This window comes from Anolis sagrei, chromosome 3 (assembly GCF_037176765.1).
Source record: "Anolis sagrei isolate rAnoSag1 chromosome 3, rAnoSag1.mat, whole genome shotgun sequence".
Classification (NCBI taxonomy): domain Eukaryota; kingdom Metazoa; phylum Chordata; class Lepidosauria; order Squamata; family Dactyloidae; genus Anolis; species Anolis sagrei.
The window spans coordinates 30,858,261-30,878,898 of NC_090023.1; the positions used below are offsets into that span (position 1 = coordinate 30,858,261).

The 20,638-nt window shown below is 37.8% G+C and overlaps 1 protein-coding gene across 1 annotated transcript in view; it reads right to left on the reverse strand.

Moving 5' to 3' along the window:
• Positions 1-6,990: 6,990 nt before the first annotated feature.
• Positions 6,991-20,638, reverse strand: part of USP12 (ubiquitin specific peptidase 12) — a 30,321-nt gene continuing 16,673 nt past the window's right edge. Inside the window, exons 3-9 of the mRNA XM_060767146.2 lie at positions 17,919-18,132; positions 14,766-14,995; positions 12,988-13,064; positions 12,576-12,659; positions 11,299-11,496; positions 9,364-9,442; positions 6,991-9,048 (exon numbers count right to left, since the gene is read on the reverse strand). Coding sequence (XP_060623129.2) covers positions 8,947-9,048; positions 9,364-9,442; positions 11,299-11,496; positions 12,576-12,659; positions 12,988-13,064; positions 14,766-14,995; positions 17,919-18,132 — 984 coding nt within the window. The 3' untranslated portion in view covers positions 6,991-8,946. The remainder of the gene's footprint in view (positions 9,049-9,363; positions 9,443-11,298; positions 11,497-12,575; positions 12,660-12,987; positions 13,065-14,765; positions 14,996-17,918; positions 18,133-20,638) is intronic.

Sequence of the window (20,638 nt, forward strand, 5' to 3'; positions counted from 1 at the left end):
CTAGGAGTCAGCTGCATTAAATCACCACTGACCGAAAGATCACGAGTTCGAAGTCAGCCCAGGTTGGGGTAAGCTCCTGACCCTTTGTCTAACTTGCTGTTGACTTTTGCAGCCCGAAAGATAGTTCCATCTGTCAAGTAGGAAATTTAGATACCGCTTATGTGGGGAGACTAATTTAATTAATTTACAATGCCATAAAAACCTCCAGCAGTGGGTGAAAGAATGAGAAAGTACTCCATCAAGGACTTGGAGCCACAAGTGGACCGTAAAGCAATGGCTCCCCCGGTGGCTGGAATTTGAACATACCTTCATTAAGCTTAAATTGCCTCTGTGTTTGTCAATATAAGTTGTGTGTCTATGGCATTGAATGTTTGCCATGTATATGTGCAGGATAATCTGCCCTGAGTCTCTTACGGGGTGAGAAGGGCAGAATATAAATAATATACATAAAAAATACTGTACATTTTCTCTGTATTATGCCACCTTTCTGTAAACCTTTTTACACCCTCTCATCCTTTCTTTTTACCTGCAACTATGCCTCTCGGGGGATAGATGCGGGATATAAATTAAATTTTGTTATTTTATTATATGTGCAGAATATGTCTTGTTAATACAGTAGAGTCTCGCTTATCCAACATAAACAGGCCGGCAAATTGTTGGATGAGCGAAAATGTTGGATAATAAGGAGGGATTAAGGAAAAGCCCATTAAACGTCAAATTACATTATGGTTTTACAAATTAAGCACTAAAATATGTTTCACAACAAATGGACAGAAAAAGCAGCTCAATGCAAGGTAATGTTGTGTAGTAAGTACCGTATTTATGAATTTATCACCAAAACATCACAATGTATTGAAACAGCTGTGGATCTGGGCAGGAGGAAGACTGCGTTGGATAATACAGAATGTTGGATGAGTGAAAGATGGATAAGTGAGACTCTAGTGTAATTATACCCAAACTCCAGAAGCCAGGGACAAGGAAGATTGTCTTGGTGAAAGCTTGGGGAAATGTTAAATCTGTTTATCACACAAGAGTGCCCTCCCCATCCAGATTTTTCATTTTAGAAATTAACTGAAAATAGACAGACGCCTACAAAAGCATTGCCTATGAAACAAGCTAAATATTTATCTCTGTAATCCAGTCCCCCTACCAGCGTCAGCAACATATGTGGAAGAAGTGGTGTGAACGAAATGGGAAAGAGTGGGAAGAGAACAGACTGGCATTCACACTCTCCCCAAAATTAAAGCTTTGCGCTCTGATCAGCCAGATGGAAACCATCCACAAGTACAGTGAAGCCACCCACGGTTCAGGCAGAGTGAGTTTCTCTCACTCTATGTCTTAAGTTGCTTTAAAGAGTAGAGCAAATGCTATTGGACACATAACTCAACCCCATCACCTGTACATTTGCACTCTGTATATTTAAGATGTAGCCGGCTCACTTGTTGACAGCTCATCATTTTCCTATAGGCATGCCCTATTTATGATATAAACAGTGACATAGTTATGGAAAGTTGCACTTTTTCAAAAGATCCTTAAAAAATAATTCATTAAATGTATGGAGCAGCTACTTTGTTGTGATTTTGCTCTTCTGGTGAGTTCTGTTTCAGGATGATTCAACAGATTTAACAACACTAGCATCGTGATCCTACCTGACTGTGATATTGAATACAGCCAGGCTGCATTTTACTTCCATTATGCACTACCTATATTGAATACCACCGTAGTAATGCAGATGTGTATCACTCCTAAAGGAGTATGGTTAAAACTCAATTGCACACTCACATTGTCTCAATAAAGAATAAGCAAAAGCCTGGTATGGATAATACATCTATAACACACTGCACCCGGAGCACAACTTTTATTCCTGTTGACTTAGTACAGCCATTCTCAAAAGTCCAGTAGAATGCTCTCCATGTATTAGAACAATGTATACCTGCAAGTGTCACTAACTGGATACTGGCCTGCAGGTTAGATATAAGCCATCTTTGTTCATTGTTTCAGATATCCTGGCATATAAAAACTGGAGGTGGTGTTTTGTTGTAATTTACTTAGGCGATCCCTTGTTGTCCAAGTAAGATTGTCCTCCAAGTGCGGTGTCCTGGTGATGGGTACATAGGTCACTGTGGAACCGTATTCTTGACCCGCATGTTCTCCCGCAGTGAGGGCATTCGTTTCCAGGTGGAAGGTGGTCTCGGTCGGGATTGGCTTGACACGCCTTCCTCTTGGCATGTTTCTCCCTTTCACCCTCCATTCATGCCTCTTCAAATTCCACAGCACTGCTGTTCACAGCTGACCTCCCGCTAGAGTGCTCAAGGGCCAGGGCTTCCCAGTTCTTGGTGTCTATGCCAGTTTTTAAGGTTGGCTTTGAGCCCATCTTTATGCTGTACTCTTCACACATCTTCCCCACCACCACCACCACCCCGTACCATTTTGCTGACGATGAGCAGGGATACAGGGTGCCTCGCAGTGCCTCATGCACCCTCTCTCCTCCATCAGATGGGAGAACTGAATGAGGCGTGTTGGTGCCCTGTCCCCATCAGATGGGGAAAAGGGCCCAAAAAAGTGGGTAGCTCCCAAAACACACCTTACCTTTTGTCATGGCCAAGGAAGCTCCTTGGCACTTAGAGCATCAATGGGGTGGGGCCTGCCAAGCGCCATGTGATGGCATTTGGCAGGCCCCATCCCCCAAGTGCTGCAAAGGGGCAATTCTACCATGAAGGTAGAAGGGGGTTGCCACAGAGTATGCCACAGCAACGCGTGGCCGGATACAGCTAGTATTCCTATAAAAGACTTAGTCTAATAATGCTCAAATTGTGGCAAACCTGAGGAGTCTGTTCCACCTGCCATGCTCTGGTCCATGGGAAGGAGAGATGGTGTATTTGGAGAGTGGCAGATTTGCAAGGGAGCAGTCTGGTCACTTTGGGGCTTCTTTCTCAAGGGAAGAGGAAGAAGTGTGCTTTTGGAGTCTCAGAGTTTGTGCAGGGAGTCATGTTCTGCTGTTATGGAAAACAGAGATCTAGTCCTTGTCATTGTGCTTAGGATGCATTTTGGCATTTTGAAGTTATGGTAATTTTGGAACTATATGTTGGAAGGGCTACAGGAAAGCAGTGTGAGAAAAGAATATAATATTTGGATGCATGAGGGTGAATACATGTACATGTGTGTGAATGTTGAGTGAAAATGTAATTCCCCTTTGTCCGTTTGTTAGACCAATGTAACTGTAAGTTGTTGTATACCCAATATAGTTGCATAGAATCTGTATACGCATCTGTATGTCCAATGTCATTCTTTGTCTAAATGTTTTTCTGTAATCTGATACACCCTCTCACACTGGAAATTGCAATAAAAAGAACCTATGCTTTAAAGTTATGGAAAAGTTATTCATGACACATATTGTGTGGTATATGGCTGCTATACTGAATTTGGTTGTAAAATATGTGAATAGGTGTTGCCTCACATCACCAGCTCCACCTAACACTTTTGTATGAGGTTAATGTATAAGCTTGACTAATTAAATATCCCTCCCCAAGTTTTGAGTGTGAATATTCAATTCAATAAGAACCCCCAAAACCTATGGCAAATACAAATATTCCCAAACTGCTCTACAATCCCAGAATTTCACTTCAGTGGTCCTTACCACAGGTATTACAAAACCTTGAATTTTGATCTTTAGTTTGGAATTCAAACTGAAAGAGCAAAGACTAAGCAGCACTTAAGAAATTACAAAAGGAAAAGGAAAAAACTGTAATTAAGACGACAAATCCAATTTAGGCCATAATTACTACCCATATTTAAGTCAGAAATATATCAAATTACTAATAGAGAAATGTGCGCTTATTCAAAGCCTCAAAAGCATTTCATTTAATCTTATGTCCAGAGACAGAGATGCCAAGAAACACTACTTAACAGTGACATACCATGACAGCAATGTGAGTCAAAAGTGAGGTTTCCTGTCTGATGGCCTGTCATTAGAAAATGAGTACAGACATTGCGTATTTTCCAGAACATCCCTGATCCGGCACTGACTTCAAAACACATTTATAGATCATTAATAGAAAGAACATTTTTGTTTACACACTGTTCTGGCTCAGATTGCCAATGGGCTCAGCTGGTGTTCAAGAACAAGATAGTTGATGGAACGTTCAAACAATAAATCCTAGAAGTCTGAGCCAGAAGTTCAGTGCATTACATGATAAAGTATAGTAGGAAGATATATAGGCCATTGACACGAGCTTAATGAATGTTTTAGTGAACACTGCATCCACTTTACAAAACAAAAATGCTTTCAGCTTTTACACAACTTACCTGTTTCAATGAAACTCAGCATTGCATACTGTTTTCCTACCTACACAACAGCATGAGAACAGCATGACAAAATGAGGAAGTCAATTAAAATGCTTTGCAGCTTGGACAGTTAATATTAAAAATTTAAAAATAGGGATCACATAGGTTATCCCCCCCCCCCCCCCGAATACATAAAATAGGGATTCTAGTCCCAGTCATAATGTCTCCATCTAAATACTTTGTGTACTCACAAAGAAGTGTTGAAAGAATGCTTTGCGCTGGGGAATCAGATCAGAAAGACTGTGACTTCCACACTGAGAAACTACTTGGAGAAGGTATTAGATACTTCATTTTATATTCCCATAGAAAGCAGCAGCAGCTGTATGTGTGTAGTGTCCCAAAGGATCCCTCAATCCTTAGTATGTATTTACTGTATTTTCTGGTGTATAAGACTGGTGTATAAGATGACCCCCAACTTTTCCAGTTAAAATATAGATTTTGGGATATACTTGCTGTATAAGACTTCCAACACACACCAAAAGCCTGCACTGCTTCACTGCAGTCCTCAGGAGTGAGATCTGTGAGGTAGAGAAGGAAGTACAGTAATAGGATACAAGGGTGTGCCAGAGGAGTGTTTTTCTGGGCACAGCGCCACTCTTTTTTGCATACCCCAGGCATCCCGGATACCTTCAGCTTGCTCTGTCCTTCACTTATACCTTCCCGGTGAGGCGCCCCCTCACCTCATCATCGGGACCGCGTTAAGTCACTTCTTCCCATGAATCATGGTGAATTTATTTTCTTCTATCGTACTTGTACAGCACCGCCCTTGCTGCTTTCATACAGTTGCCGTATACAGTGAGGATGTGGGTGAAGCCGTTTTTGAGCTCCCCTCACCATATGCAGCGACCACAGATTCTCCAATCCGGCTCGTAAGTTTCAGCACCCGCCCTATAAGATGACACCTGGTGTATAAGACGACCCCCAATTTTTTAGAAGATTTTCCTGGGTTAAAAGTAGTCTTACATGCCAGAAAATAAAGCAGTTTTGTTGAAGTGACTACTTGTACTTTTTAATTCTTCTTAAATGAAGCTGTAGTTTGATTCTAGTTAACACGTGACATCTAACATGTGTTTTCAACACTATCAGAATCCGGGACTCAAATAAGTGATTTGTTCCTAAAGTGCTGCACTCTCTCAGGTGTCAAGGAAGCTACAAAGAGTTGCATTCTGGTCAGAGTGCAAAGAAACAAGTTAGAAGAGGTTTCCTAGGTAAAGATTCATGGACATATGTGAATGTAATTATTCGCTGAATTTTAGACAATAAGTTAATATCTAATACTACATCGTGGCTTAGTGTTACAAAACGGAGTTGCAGAGAACCTTGGAGATCTCTCTCTTTTTGTTTAGAGTGAGACAATCGGAAGTTTCACTTCTGTTTTAAACTAAGTAGATGTTTCTTCTGAACCTTAAACTACAGTTAATCATAATTTCTGATTTGCTAAAACAAACCATGTATGCATGTTACAGCATGAAATCATTTATTTCAACAAATCTCAACTAAAGCTGAACAGTCTGCAGGATTCACATGAAACAATCTGAGTTAAGTGTGACAAGGAAGCAAACTTGAGCTCAGGATTTGCTGCAGTTCCCCTCATGTGAAATTATGAATTTCCGTTACAGTATCCTGAAACAAAACCATCTCAAAAGGACAAATGAGTCCCCTTTGGAGGAGATTGGCATATAAATATAATAATTTGGTGATATGAAATTCAGCATATATATCTCGTTTGCTGTGTCTTACTGTGTTTTAGTGTCAGTAAAATAATAATATAAATAATGTTTAAGTGTATAGTTCCTCTTATCAAATGAGGCTTACTAAAACTATGTATACTTCAGTGCTTAAAGTGACACAACTAATTGCCATGAACCATAAGATGGTTCAGTTTGTTGCTGTTGTGTTCCTTCAAGTTGTTTCCGATTTGGGTTGTTGTAGGTTTTTTGGGCTGTATGGCCATGTTCTAGAAGCATTCTCTCCCGATGTTTTCAATTTATGGAGTTTTCTTGGCATGATTTCTTCAGAAGGAATTTTTCCAATTTTTTCCTCGAACCATGGTTCCAAGAACCTAGTCCAACACCCCTAGTTCATGCTGGTTCTCTTTAGTTAGTTGAATTTAAATCCCACGCTTTCTCCAATGAGTTCAGAATGGCATGCATGGACTTCCGGACGACGTCCTGTTTAGTTATTTAAGTATCTTAAAAGTTGTTTCAACTACTTCAAGAGCATTCTGTGCACCAATAGTGTTTAGACATACTTGCTGCCTTAGGTATGACATCCACACCTTGTAGAGAAAAAGAATATATTTTTCTAAAAGAGAACTGTAACTCCAAAAGCCTCAAAGAACTGCAATTTTTCACCTTTTTACTGTTTCACAGCATGCTCTAAAGATCCAAAATAAGTGAAAAATGCTATCCTGAAATGACCAGAAACCTCTGGTTTTGACAAGTGTTGTGGTGAGTGCAAGTTATGTAAGATGACCCTAAGAGCTTCTATGGATGCTCAGCCCTGGGTTTAGACCATTTCACATTCATACTTTCTTAGCAAATGGCTACAAGAGCCAAAGCCATCTAGTGTTTGTGGAACCATGTTGAAAGGAGGCCCGGGTTCAAGTATCGTAATAAAGCAATCTCATACAGATCTACTCAGAAGTAAGTTTCATGGAGTTTAATTAGGCTTGATATTAGGGATGCATGTACAGAATCTCACCCTACATGGCCGTATAATTTGCACATTTAGAACACCTCACAATTTTCTTCCCTCAAAGGCTTGTAATGGTCATTTTGCAATGCTGGTATTTCAGTCAAGCAAGTTTATTACAAATAATAAGGAAAAAAGGCCAAAACGAGGCTTCAAAAACTTTTGTTTTTATAAAAATGATTTTAAAAATTTGACATGACCTCTTTCATGTTTGCTGGAAAAAAAAGCTCACTTGGGAACTTTGTTGAAAATCGGTCTATGTACAAGAAGTCATTTTCCTGAGCTAAATAAAACAGGTAAAGTAAATGCATTAATTATAGCAGCAGACAGAAAACGAATGTATATTTTAACATGGCCAACAAAACAAAATGGCAATGAAAAAAATCCACAGAAATAACAAGGCATAATTGCTCTTATTAGGAATGTGCATTCAATCTGTTTTTGTATGAAGTTACATTCAGTGACTGTCAGACAACATAATGATAACGTACAAAGCATCAATTAGAAGACCACAGTTCTATATTATTGTAAGGCTCCAATCAAATCTTACAGACAATTTTTATTACTTTTTTTTAAAAAAAATTACTGGTTAGAGCCATTACAGGATTGTAAGAGGTCTTTAGTCACATCTTTACTGTCGGAATGTTTAATGCAATATTCATCTAGGATGTATACATCCACTGCAACCACAAACCAAAAAAACCAAGAAGCTGTTTTCAGTTAATGCCACAATTAAGTCCAGTATTACACAAATACTAGTATCTCTGGTCTTCCTGGGACTGGACACGTGTATCATTTTACTACATTGCAGTAAATTATTTTGAAAGATTTAAAACAGAAAGGAAAAAACAGAACAGAACAAAACCCCTGGCACATTACCAATATTCTAGCATCTTACAGTAATAAAACGAGTTGTCTGTTTTAAAATACCAGAGGAAAGTTTAATTTCAAACTCCTTAAATAAACCATGTTAAATATATAGAATGAGATACTCCTCATGGAAGAAGCAAAATCTCAGTTCATCTCCTGTTACTTTGGGTATTGAAAGTGTCATTGAGAAATAAGATAAATTTCTTAAATGACTAATGAACTACAATATTCTTAGTTTGATCAGCTTATAGACAAATCTGGAATCCAAAAACAGTTGGATTTGAGAATACAAAATACAGAACCTTTATAAATTGCAGTAATGCTTAAATAAAAATAAAATCATAGTTATAAACCAAATTCTTCCCAATAGGAAGTTTAAAACCCAAAATTATTTCCACAGAGATACATATCACTGTAATGTAAGCTTCTCATCAGAAGCAGAGCATACTTGCCTTCTTGATTCTAGTACCAACACCAAATTCTATTAATTTATTCTGGCCAGGAAGGCAACTGCTACGATGACTTTCTTTAATTTGGTGTGCAAAACACTCAGAAACTGAACATAGATAAAATAAGTGCAAAAAAAAATCACCTGCACTTTTAATAAACAGAAGGAACAAAACAATTAGCATGTCAAACATGATTTTGCTTTTGTTGCACTTTCTTCAAGTACAAGCAAAATTCCAAAGCACGCTGTAGACATAAAAATATGTCCATTAGCTCAAATGGACTTTTAATCACATTTTCTATATATAGTTTCAGCTGCTGGATAGCAAGTTCTGACAAGAATGCCTGGCCTCTCTGTTCCCACTGGCCATTTCTGGTGGATCAGCCTTCTCAGCAAGACACCTGAGAAATTAAACGAACATGATATGAATTGTTGAAGAACGCCTCTCTGAAACCATGGCTTTGTTCTGTGCAAACTATGCTACCACTCCTGAGTCTCTCCATTCCTCTTTTTTTATAAAGACAGGTTAGTATTTTCTTCTTTCCTCCAGAAAAGAGAAGGCAGGAAGTCACTTTTCACTAGAGACGCAGTCAATCCCGAGACTGATAGAAAAGGATATAACCAGACTCTGAATTCTTTGAGATGTCTGATGTCAACCCGTAGAATTCTTCGATAGCTTGTGCATCTATTTTCTGAAACAAAATGAAAATATATGATTCCTAGAGAGGCATAGATAGAATCCATTCTAACTGATCTGCAATAAGTTCTTAAATATTTACATTACTGAACCACTAGCATGAAAAAATCTTTTTACATTTATAAGACAACATACTAAGAAAAAAGTACATGGAAGACGGCAAAGCTCCATGACCATTTGATTAGGGCAGAATTTATCTTCAAACATTTCTATTATCTTAGAGATAATCCAAAACTAAGGAATAAAAACAGAACTGGTCGCATAAAATAATTTTCAGCAATTTAGAGTAACGAACTATAACAATCCTTACCTCTACAATGTCATCATCAAAAAGCAACCAAAAATCATGACTCTTCACAATTGCAATATAGTGTCCTCTGTTAGGTCCACTGTGAAGAAGAAAGCAATTAACTTTATACCCAAGGGCAACTTTGGGAACACTTTCTTATAATAAGATAATGATGCAAAATAACTTTCAAAATGAAATCATTCATCTTAGTTTCTAAGGAGAGTTGAGGCTTGATTTGCTCTTGTATACACTTATTTGCCTTTTTGGCAGTCCATGGTATTCATAAAACTCTCCTCCAGCACAATATTTCAAACAAACTGATTTCATTTCTCTTGGCTTTTTTCACTGTCCAACTTTCACAACTATATATTGAAATAAAAAATAGCATGATATGGATAATGTTGTGTTTTTTTGTATTCTTTATCTACATTTGAGAATCTTACCTAGTCCCTTCACAGATGCCCTTCCAACCCCAAATCTTCTTCTGAATTCTTGACTACAGTCTATATTCCGATCATTGACTGGGCCGAGAGCCAAAGACCAATATTATAACTGAGCCCAGCATCAATGCTACAGCATAATCCATCACATAATTAAACTATGAAGGTTTATAGACATAGATATCCTGATATCAACATATCTGTACAGGCAGACCTCAGTTAACAAAGGATCCATGTTTTTCCCTTGCCTAGTTTCCCCTTTTCTCCACATCATGTTTAGCTAAATTTCTTTTGAACGGTATCTGAATTGATGGAAGAGGGCTGGAGAAACATACTTTTAATACTAGGTTGAAATAGCAATAATGCTTGAGCTGGGAGAGAACAGAATTCTACTCTAGGTGATCCTACTACGGGTATCAACTACAGGCAAGGAAAACAGGAGCTGCCTCCAGAATGCTTGAACGTGTGTATGTGAAGAGGAAATGGAAAAGCAAATATGCTCGTCTCATGCTCTGTTTCCAGCATGTTAAAAAGTATAGATTTAGTAGTAAGGTAAAGATAAAGATTTCCCCTTGACATTAAGTCTAGTCTTGTCCGACTCTGAGGGGTGGTGATCATCTCCATTTCTAAGGCAAAGAGCTGCCGTTGTCCGTAAACACCTCCAAGGTCATGTGGCTGGCATGACTGCATGGGGCACCGTTTACCTTCCTGCAATAGTGGTACCTATTGATCTACTCACATCTGCATGTTTTCAAACTGCTAGGTTGGCAGAAGCTGGGCCTAACAGTGGGAGCTCACCCCACTCTCCGGATTCAAATCGCAAACCTTTCGCTCAGCAAGTTCAGCAGCTCAGCGGTTTAATCCACTGTGCCACCAGGCCAGAATTAGCAGTAAAATAGAAATAATAATAAGAGTGGAGGCTGATGAAAGAAAGAAAAATAATTCCTGAATAGATTTTGGAAAAGGCTTTCAGTTGGTCTCTAGGTAAATATTATTTATTTATTTCACAATTTTCTATACCGAGCTTCTCAACCTCATTGAGGGACTCAGCCCGGTTTCCAGCCATAAAAACATATACACTCCTTAAAATATCATATATCACAATTACAAAAACAACTTTAAAAACACTATATATAAAACTACAGTGGTCAGTCGTCCTATTAAGATTGATCTACCTCAACTTCCATCCAGGGTCCTATGGTGTTGTCTCATTCATCGAAGGCCTGACTCCACAGCCACATATGTTTTTGTTTCCTTACAAATGGCTCACCTGACCTAGTATTTTTTTCATTTCATGTGTTCATGTTGTTGGTTTTGGATAAGAGTCAGATGAAATATGTTGAACTGTTCTTGTAGTGTAGGAAACTATTCCCATCCTTTCCATGTTATTTTTGTGTGTTACCAAATTTTCTGTTAAAGTAGTAATATTCAGGAATACAGCTACTTCATTAATTGAGGTATACCGGTATTCTCTAGTCTGGCAATAGAAATTATGAGTCACACCACATTTTATTACCTTCCACAGTGAACTACCACAGCCACAAGATCATACATTCTGTCAGGATTAGTGGCATCTCCTGATGTATTAAACAGACGAAGTTCTAAGGGAAATACTACCCTGTAAGAAAGTTTTGTATATCGATGTAGCTGATCCATATATTTAAATCTCTTCAGATGGAGAGCCAGAATCATGGGCAGTTTTTTCACTTTCATCCTGAAACAAAATTAAGCTTGTCATCACACTCATGTCCAAGATCTCATGTAGTCTCAGTGTGTTTTACTGAAAAGTAAACGCAGCCACAAAATATGATTAAAATGAATCCTAACATCAACACATTTTCTCAGCAATTAACACCTGCCAACCACAGGAAACTGCACATAACAATAAAACCATGAGAACTGTACTAGCACTTTCCAAAAATGTTAATATACTGATCTTTGGCTGATGAATTACAAGCCATATAAAACAATGACTAAAAAGCAATTGGATAGTTTGGAATAGAATTATTAAAAAGCAGACATGCAAAAATGCTTAAATATGGGCCTGCTTGCAAGTCATGTTGAGGAGAAAATGAGATTAGAATGCATTTTTTTAAAGACAAAATATTTTTAAACTGATTTGCCACAATTCAGCTGTATTCACAACGTGGATACAGAAGACTATGAATTTTTATTCAGCACAGTAGCTCATACGAGTTTCAACCATAGGTCATCATCATGGAAAGGCTTTTCTTGGAACAGTGTAAATACAATGGAAATAACATTGGTGACATGTCTTAACATTCTAAAATAATGAAGAATATGTATTTGAAATTATTCCCTTGTGTAATGGTTAGCCTTTATCCCACAAAACAGATGAAAGTGTCAAATTTCTTAAAAGCTACTACTCTTACTTTCTACTCCCTAAGATTATGTGGTAACAGCAACTCACATTATTTTGTCCAGCTACTCAAAGCTGGCAATGCAAATAGTATTATTTTTAAATATTAGGTATTAGAGTAATATCTGGAGCTTTAGATAATCCGAGATTAATTATTTTTAAAATGAAATGCAACAGTGAAGTCAGTGAAGGATGGATTAGAATTTTATGTGATTATAAAATGTTAGAGATATAGACAACTGTATGGCAGAAATAAGACTTTTAAGCAAACTATTCCACTAAACATCAAGTATCTTGGATGGTAGAGACAGCGTACCTATTGGACCAGTTATCAAAACTGAACTTTCAAAACATGACAGAAAAAGAAATATTTGGTCAAATTGCAAACAAACTCTAAAACGTTCAATATGTACCTTTTGTGTGCTTCCTGTTTACTGCGACACTCTTCACAGTAATATTTATATTCACTGCACAGAGTTTCTGTATTGCTGAAACCCCTAAGACAGAAGAACATCCATCAAAATGCTAAAATAGCCTCAACCTGAAGAACAAATAATACTAATAGCTTGACAACCAATAGATGTCTCATCAGAGCATGGTCTGAAATTAAATGTGTACAAAATAACATACTTTCGAACTTGCTGGTCCCAAACAACAGAAAATACAATGACACAATGGTATTTAATGCTAGATTCAATTATCTGAGAATACACAGTTCAATGAAATGGAAACAAAGGATGAACTCACATAAGGTAGTCACATAATTGAATGTATTTCATCTGTTATCATTAGTTATGTACGAAGATAGAATCAATGGTCAGATACCTTAAACAGTGTGTAATTGACGTATTTTGCTCCACATCAACAGAAAGATCTAAGAAGTCTTCATCTTTGCTGCTTATCTACAAATTAAAAAGACATGCAAGAATTATCCCTTTGCACCACCTTTGTTTCATTTCACATGAGCATAATGTTAGTTTTGAGAAACAAGTTTGCTGAAGCATGTTGAACTACTTTGTGTGTGTGCATATGTGATGTAGGCACTTATTCCTTCTATGGTATTCCTTCCACAAGAAGATCAAACTAGTCCATAACCAAGGAAATAAAGCCTGACTGCTCACTGGAGGGAAGGATATTAGAGGCAAAGATGAAGTACTTTGGCCACATAATGAGGAGACAGGAAAGCTTGGAGAAGACAATGATGCTATGGAAAATGGAAGAAAAAAGGATGAGGGGCCAACCAAGGGCAAGATGGATGGATGTTATCCTTGAAGTGACTGGCTTGACCTTGAAGGAGCTAGGGGCGGCCACAGCCAGCAGGGAGCTCTGGTGTGGGCTGGTCCATGAGGTCACAAAGAGTCGGAAGCAGCTGAACGAATAAACAACAACAACATGGTATTTCTACTTCTGGTATCAATATTTCTGCTAAAGAAGTAATGCCCAGAAACACATCGGCTTCATTAACTGAGTTATACCTGTATTTCAAACTCATACACTTCCATGCAAGACACCACATTGAACAATTCACTTCTACATTTATAAACTAGAGTAGATCACCAGTAAAAATTTTGTATGCCTTGAATTATGTTTAAAATAAATTCTAATACCGGGACTAGAATAATACAATATCCTTTCTTGTTGGTTTTTTTTTTTTTAAATAACAGTGATCAATCAGTGACTAATGATTTGGAAACACTATACAAGAAAATTGAGCAGTAGGCGTACATCTCTACTCCGACTGTATTTTTAAAATACTTTTAAATGAATAATGTTCAGATGGCAATATATAGTCTGGAAAATTCTGCTTTGAAATTTAAGGTATGTGTTCTTGAATTATTTATGAAATGTTCACTATATACATATTTTAGTGGTATTTTAATCAAAACAATTCATGAAAAATGCATGAATTTCAATGAACACAAAAGGAAATCCTTGTATTAACATAAAACATATTGGTGGCATTCTGTTGGTTAACCCTTAGCAGAATAGATCTATTAAATCCATTGGAGGGGACAGGGGCAATGCTAATGCCCCAGGGTACTCAGGTCAGTGCCTGTTGTCCTTCCACATGTAGTCTGGGTAATCAAAGTGGCACCCCCCCCCCCCCCCCCCGGTTTAGACTGCTGCCACTCATTGCCAGGTTGATAAATGGTAAAACAACTGCCATCCAGGATTGTATTACAGAGACCTGGTTCTGCCCTCCAGGTTTCTCTGTATATCAGCAGGCTAGATTTGGGGGGCGGGAAGATAGGCTAGCGGTGGTCTATAGGGATTCCATCTCCCTGACCAGGTGCCTCATCCCACAATCCATGTGGTTTCAGTGTGTCTATCTGAGGGTGGGTTGCTGAGACAGAATAGGGATTCTGTTAGTGTACTGGTCACCCCGCTGCACTACAGTCTCCCTACTTGCGCTGACCGGGGTGGTCTCTGGTCTGGCATTGGAGTCCCAGCGGCTTATTGTGTAAGGGGACTACAACATTCATGCCAAGACCACCTTGTTAATATATTATGACTCTGTGGATGCAATATGCAAACAGACCAGGATATACAGATATGATTGCAAGTCAACATGAGAAAAAATGATACTAAAAACAGACACTTACCGTTTCACAAGTGAGACATCTTGTTTCATTTGTTAATGTTCCCTGAAATATTTCATGAACCCATGTTGGGTCTGGCAGACTGTTATTGTTTTCACTGTCAATACAGCCATTTGGCAGACGACCATTTTGCTTCTCCTGTTTTCTCTCTTCTTGTAAAATGTCTGCTACAGTATTCAACAGGTAGTTTAAAAACTCATGTGCATCTTGCTGCATGTAGTTGTCAAAGAGCTCTAAAAAAGATGAAATGGATTATTATATGACTGGACCAAAAGAAAATAAATAATACCAACTAATAGAGAACAAGATCTTTCAAAAGTAACAGTTGGGAAAGTTAAACTAATCTGGTGACCTCTCTCTGGGCACCTTGTCACCTACTATGAGAAATCGAGTACTGTTCCAGATACCAAGATTCTTTTATATTTAGTCTACTTTAAATTATGTGATTTTATTGTTGTATGTTTCCCACATATGGCAATGTGATCGCAAGATTTTCTTGACAAGATTTGTTCAAAGGATTTTGCCAGTGCCTTTCTTTGAGGCTGTTTGATTTGCCCAAGGCCATCAGTGGGTTTCATGACCAAGAGGGGATTTGAACCCTAGTCTCCAGAGTCAACATCTCATGCTTAAACTGCTGCACAATGTTGGATCCTCCAATTATGGAATAGCTGTCTCTCAGAGACTCAATTGGTGCCAAAGCTTGTGATATTCCAGAGCCAAGTCAAAACATGGTTTTTATATTAAACTCTTTAATGCTTAACTGATTTTATCCAATATGCACATATTTTATGTTTTGCATTTTTTAAAATTAAAATATTTGAACTATTAAATGTTAAATAATTTAATATTTTTTTGATCTTTTAAAATTACTGTTGCTGTTTTTATTGCTGTAGCTGTTATTTATTGTCCTAAATTGATTCATTGTGTGCCACCTTTAGATCTTTGGGGATGAGGTGAGATGCCTTCTGCCTTGTGTTTGTAAGCAAATAATGATGGCTTCTGCAGTACTCAACTACTGGCTACCCTTGATACACATCTGACTACCACTCAATATTATGATAGTACTGTTCAGCAAATGACATAAAATGAAGAAACTGGCTGCAGAATATGCTAAAACAGACCTCTTGATCAAAGGGCAGTGATTTGAGAAAGCAAAATAGTAACAAATATTTTTATTATGATGATGATTATTACTATTATTATTAGTAGCTTTGGTACCTAACAGTGCTCGTGTTATTTGAAAAAGGCATTGTTTGTTTTGGGGTGTTAGGTAATACCAGTTAGTTAATTAATAACACAATTTTTTAGGAAAAAGCTAGAATGTGATTTCATTTATTTTGACTGCTCCCATTTGAAAATACATAACGATGTGAGTGAACTATGATTCCCAGAATCGTGGGTCAATCATCCCCAAAACAGGCCTGTGTGCACAATTGGCCACGTTGGGTGTGTGTGCCAAGTTTTGTCCAGATCTGTTGTCAACTGGGTTCAGTGCTCTCTGGATAAGGGTGAACTCCATTCCCAGGGCAATCACCCCCAAACCCAGTCAGTATTTACAGTTGGTCATGCTGGGTCTGTGTGCCAAGTGTGGTCCAGATCCATCGTCAGATGGGTTGAGTGCTCTCAGGATGCAGGTGAACTACACCTCCCAAAATCAAGGTCATTTTCTCTAAACCCCTGCAGTATGTTCAGCTGGGCATCTCTGTGCCAAGTTTGGTCCTGGTCCATTGTCGGACCCTTCCAGTCTGTTCAGTTGCTTATCAATTGCTCTGTGTTTGGTGTGCTATAGGAAAGGGTGAAGGGAGAGGCAGTAGGCAGGGTCATGAAAATTCCACACAAGGAACCCTGGGATGCCTGCCTGTGGTGGAGGAAACACATCAAATCTAGGATGAAATTTCTCCCCGAATGAAAGCATTCATCTGGGTAGTGGGCCGTAGTGTTAAGGAGGACAATGGCAGCGTGTGGGCTACATGTTCATGGCATTCGCTATAACCTGCAATGTCAGTTGAGGGAGTACCTTTGGAGGCTTCTCACCACTTGGAACTATAGCCTGTTTGTGGAAGTGGGAGGCTGTCTGTGTAAGTGGACACTTCCGCCACATACACACATACACATTTTTCACTTTTTTTATTTGTATAGATTCTTATTTCTTACCCGCCTCTCTCCAAGGCTAGAGGTAGGATACAACATAGAGTAAAATACAATACATAACTGAAAACATAAAACCCTTGAAAAGAAAGAAATTAAAAACACAAAACCTTTAAGATTAAAAGCACACATGAAAATAATTCATATCAGTAAAATAACAGTTTAAAATCGACAGTTTAAAACAAACGAGGTAGGCCTGCTAGAAGAGTAAATGTAGATATTATGACTCTGAAATATTGAATCTAGACAGCTTTCATTTAATGAGATACCCAGATTTACACAGATATCGGGAATGTGTGAGTGAGACAGAGAAAAAAATGAGTGTATATGAGAAAAAGGATATTTTCTGAAAACAAAAGTGCAAATTCGCACCCAGATTCCTAACCCTGTTTAATCCAGTTTTTCTGTAGCTGTGCTCACCCATCAATTGCATGTCATCATTTATATGTTATGTAATGAAAAATTTACTCAAAAAGGAGCAAGGCTTTTGTATGTAAGAAGGCTGTATGAGCCTTTTAAAGTGCAATCATTTGAGTAATTACTCCCCAATATGCTATTTTCTACAATTGAGGGTTTTAATACAAATATAATTAGTTCATTTAAAATTCATGCAGATCTCTTTCTTATTCATTTGGATGCCCTTCTGACCACAAAAATTGGAAGTAATTGTCGAATTAATGGGATTCTTTATTTAAGCAATGACTCAAAGTGAAAGTGTTTGTAAGCTCCCATTTGGATTACTCCAAAGTGTTGCGCACAGAATTACCTTTGAAGACTGCTTGGGAATTCTAATCAGCAATCTAGCTGCTTTATTTTGTACTACCTGAGACTGAGCAGCGTTCTCACTAGGCACATGATGGTACCTTAACTATATGTCTGCACAGTACACTTAAATTCAGGATTTGAAATTGATACAAATAAGGTTAGTGAGGGTTGAAATGGAATTACAATGCCTTTTGGAGTACAAGAGATAGACAAACATTTCATAGAAGCGGAATAAAACATTACCGTTCTCTTTTCGCAGTCTTGTTATGAACTTTTTAGGAGGTATCACTCCAACCTTCTTCTTCTGAGTGGCTATGCTATGAAAGAGATCAGCTAAGCAGGTGAGAAGGCTCTCTTTTTTCCTAGGCTGACTCTTGTATGCCAAGACTTTCTCTCGAAATGGACGACAAAAATAAAGTGCCTGAAGAACTGAATTGCAGTAGCATGTATTTCCAAACTAGAAAACAAGGAAATGGTCTATTAAATTAGGCTGGAAGGAAAATTAGTCTATGCAGAAAGGAGCACGAAACAAAGGCAAACTTTATTTGACCCTTTATTAATTTTTGTGTAGTGTGGTATAATTTAGCCAACAGAGTGACCGATTAAAAAGTTTTTTTTTCTTAATGATTATTTGTGCATTCTCATCTTTCCTTTATAATGTTTTACACTTAGAAAGCCCCAGCAACTAATCTTGTAACAAGGCCCTTTAGTGTCTCATTTTATGGAACACAATCACTCTATAATGAACCTTTGGAACAGTGGTTCTCAACCTGTGGGTTCCCAGATGTTTGGCCTTCAACTCTGAGAAATCCTAACAGCTGGTAAACTGGTTGGGATTTCTGGGAGTTGTAGGGCACAACACCTGGAGATCCACAGGTTGAGAACAACTGCTTCAGAATACTAGAGGGTAAGAAACACTGGGCAGGACTTTGAGAACAGCCAACAGAATGAATTTTAAAATTAAAAACATTGGTCCTCTCAAAGTTCAATGAAGAAATAGAAAGTGATCCATTCCTCCATTCTTTCAGTTCAGTCATTTCCACAGATGAGCATCTGTCAATGCAACCAACATACGAGTCTAGCAACATTTCTAGAGAACACAGTAAAACTCCAGCTTTTCATTCACTGGGTTAAAAAAAACAAACAGCGAGTTATATTATCTCAGAAAGTTCGACCTGATTTCTTTGAGTAAGTACTACTTGAGTAAGTGGTATGTACAATTGTATTGCAATGTATATATATTTAAATAAAAGATATTACATTTTATGATGAGTGCACACATGTATCTATATGTTGCACATTCTCTCTTATAGCCTTAAAAAGACCCCCGAAACAGCCCAAAAATGTTAATAATAAAAATCACTCCGGAACATCCTGAGCAGAGGTTGTATTTTCTAAGGAAGGTACATGAAATAAAGGCAAATTTACTGTAATCTAATTTAATCAACAGAGGGAAAGATTTAGCAGTCAGTAAAAGGGCATCTGTTTATTGACATCTGTGTTTTTTGTGAAACACTTTTTAATGCTTAGATCCAGCAGCTAATGGGCATCTTCCAGCAAAAAAAACACCCTGGAATTAATAAAGTCACTGTTTGGGGAAGTATGTTTTAAAATCTCTATCAGGTATTCGACTAGTTTGCAATACACACAAAATACAAACACTATCAGATCCCGGTTATATAAATTCATTGTCAAGGATCTAGTATGTGTCCCTTAGAATGACAGTTTTAAAATGGATCACAGGCTCATTTGCGTCCTCTCTTCCACTTTTCAGAGAAGACTGACAGTTTTTTTCGACAGACTTACTTACGATTTCTTCAATACAAATTTTCCAATGCTACCCATAGTTAACACAAATCAAGCTTGGTCTTAATCATCAAAATAGAAGGTTGAGAGGAAACATGATCACCATGTTAAATATTTGAAAGGCTGTCATAAGGAAGAGGGAGCAGGCTTGTTTCCTGCTGCCTTGTAGGCTAGGACCCGGAGCAATGGGTTCAAATTACAGAAAGGAGATTCCACCTGAACTTTAGGAAAAACTTCTTGACCATATGAGCAGTGTTCAACAGTGGAATGTGGTGGAAGCTATTTACTTGGAGGCTTTGATACAGAGGCTGGATCGCCATCTGTCACGGGTGCTTTAATTATGCTTTTTTTGCATGGCAGAAGGTTGGACTAGATGGTCCAAGTTGTCTCTTCCAACTCTATGATTCTATGAACATTTTCAAATTCACTTCCAACCTTGGTTTGGATAGGGACTTCCACTGAGTAGAGATAATTATGGTGTCAGTGCTGAATCAAGATTAAAGTCATTAAAGGAAAGTATAGAAAAATTCTTGCAGGATAGAGAAGGAGATTAAATATAAGAGAGAGGAATGTAGGTTACTTAACTATGGCTAACAGGTCAACAGCACTGTTTCTACACCAGGTAAAGGTGACTGAGGTAACACCTTTAAGAAAGTGTAATCCATACAATCCACTTTATTTATAAAACAATAATATCCATATGTTGTTTTAATAGGACCACTTCCCAGTCAATAACACAAACTTAATGGGATGCCAGACTACTGATTACTTAATATAATACTTTCCTCCCCAAAACACCAACACAAGAATGAAAACAATTTTGGCATTAACCCAATTAACATGGCGGCTTTAATATTTTCCTCTTTTTAATAAGCTAAAGCAGTTCTTATCTTCAAGTTAACTCGGTTTACATTAATACTTTCATGGGGATTTCTTAAACTTTGTTTCTGTAACACAGAGCTTTCAATTACCTTCTTGCTATTTTCTAGTGTATGTACAGTTTGGTATGTGAGGACACTGGGCAGGTTGGTGGAAGTTCACCAGCCTAATGAAAGGTACCAGATTTGGACATAGCTGACTTTCTCCTGAGGTTGTAAACTGCAGAAGACTGATAAATATAGCTTTTTGTTCACTTTTACTCATATCAATAAGGAACT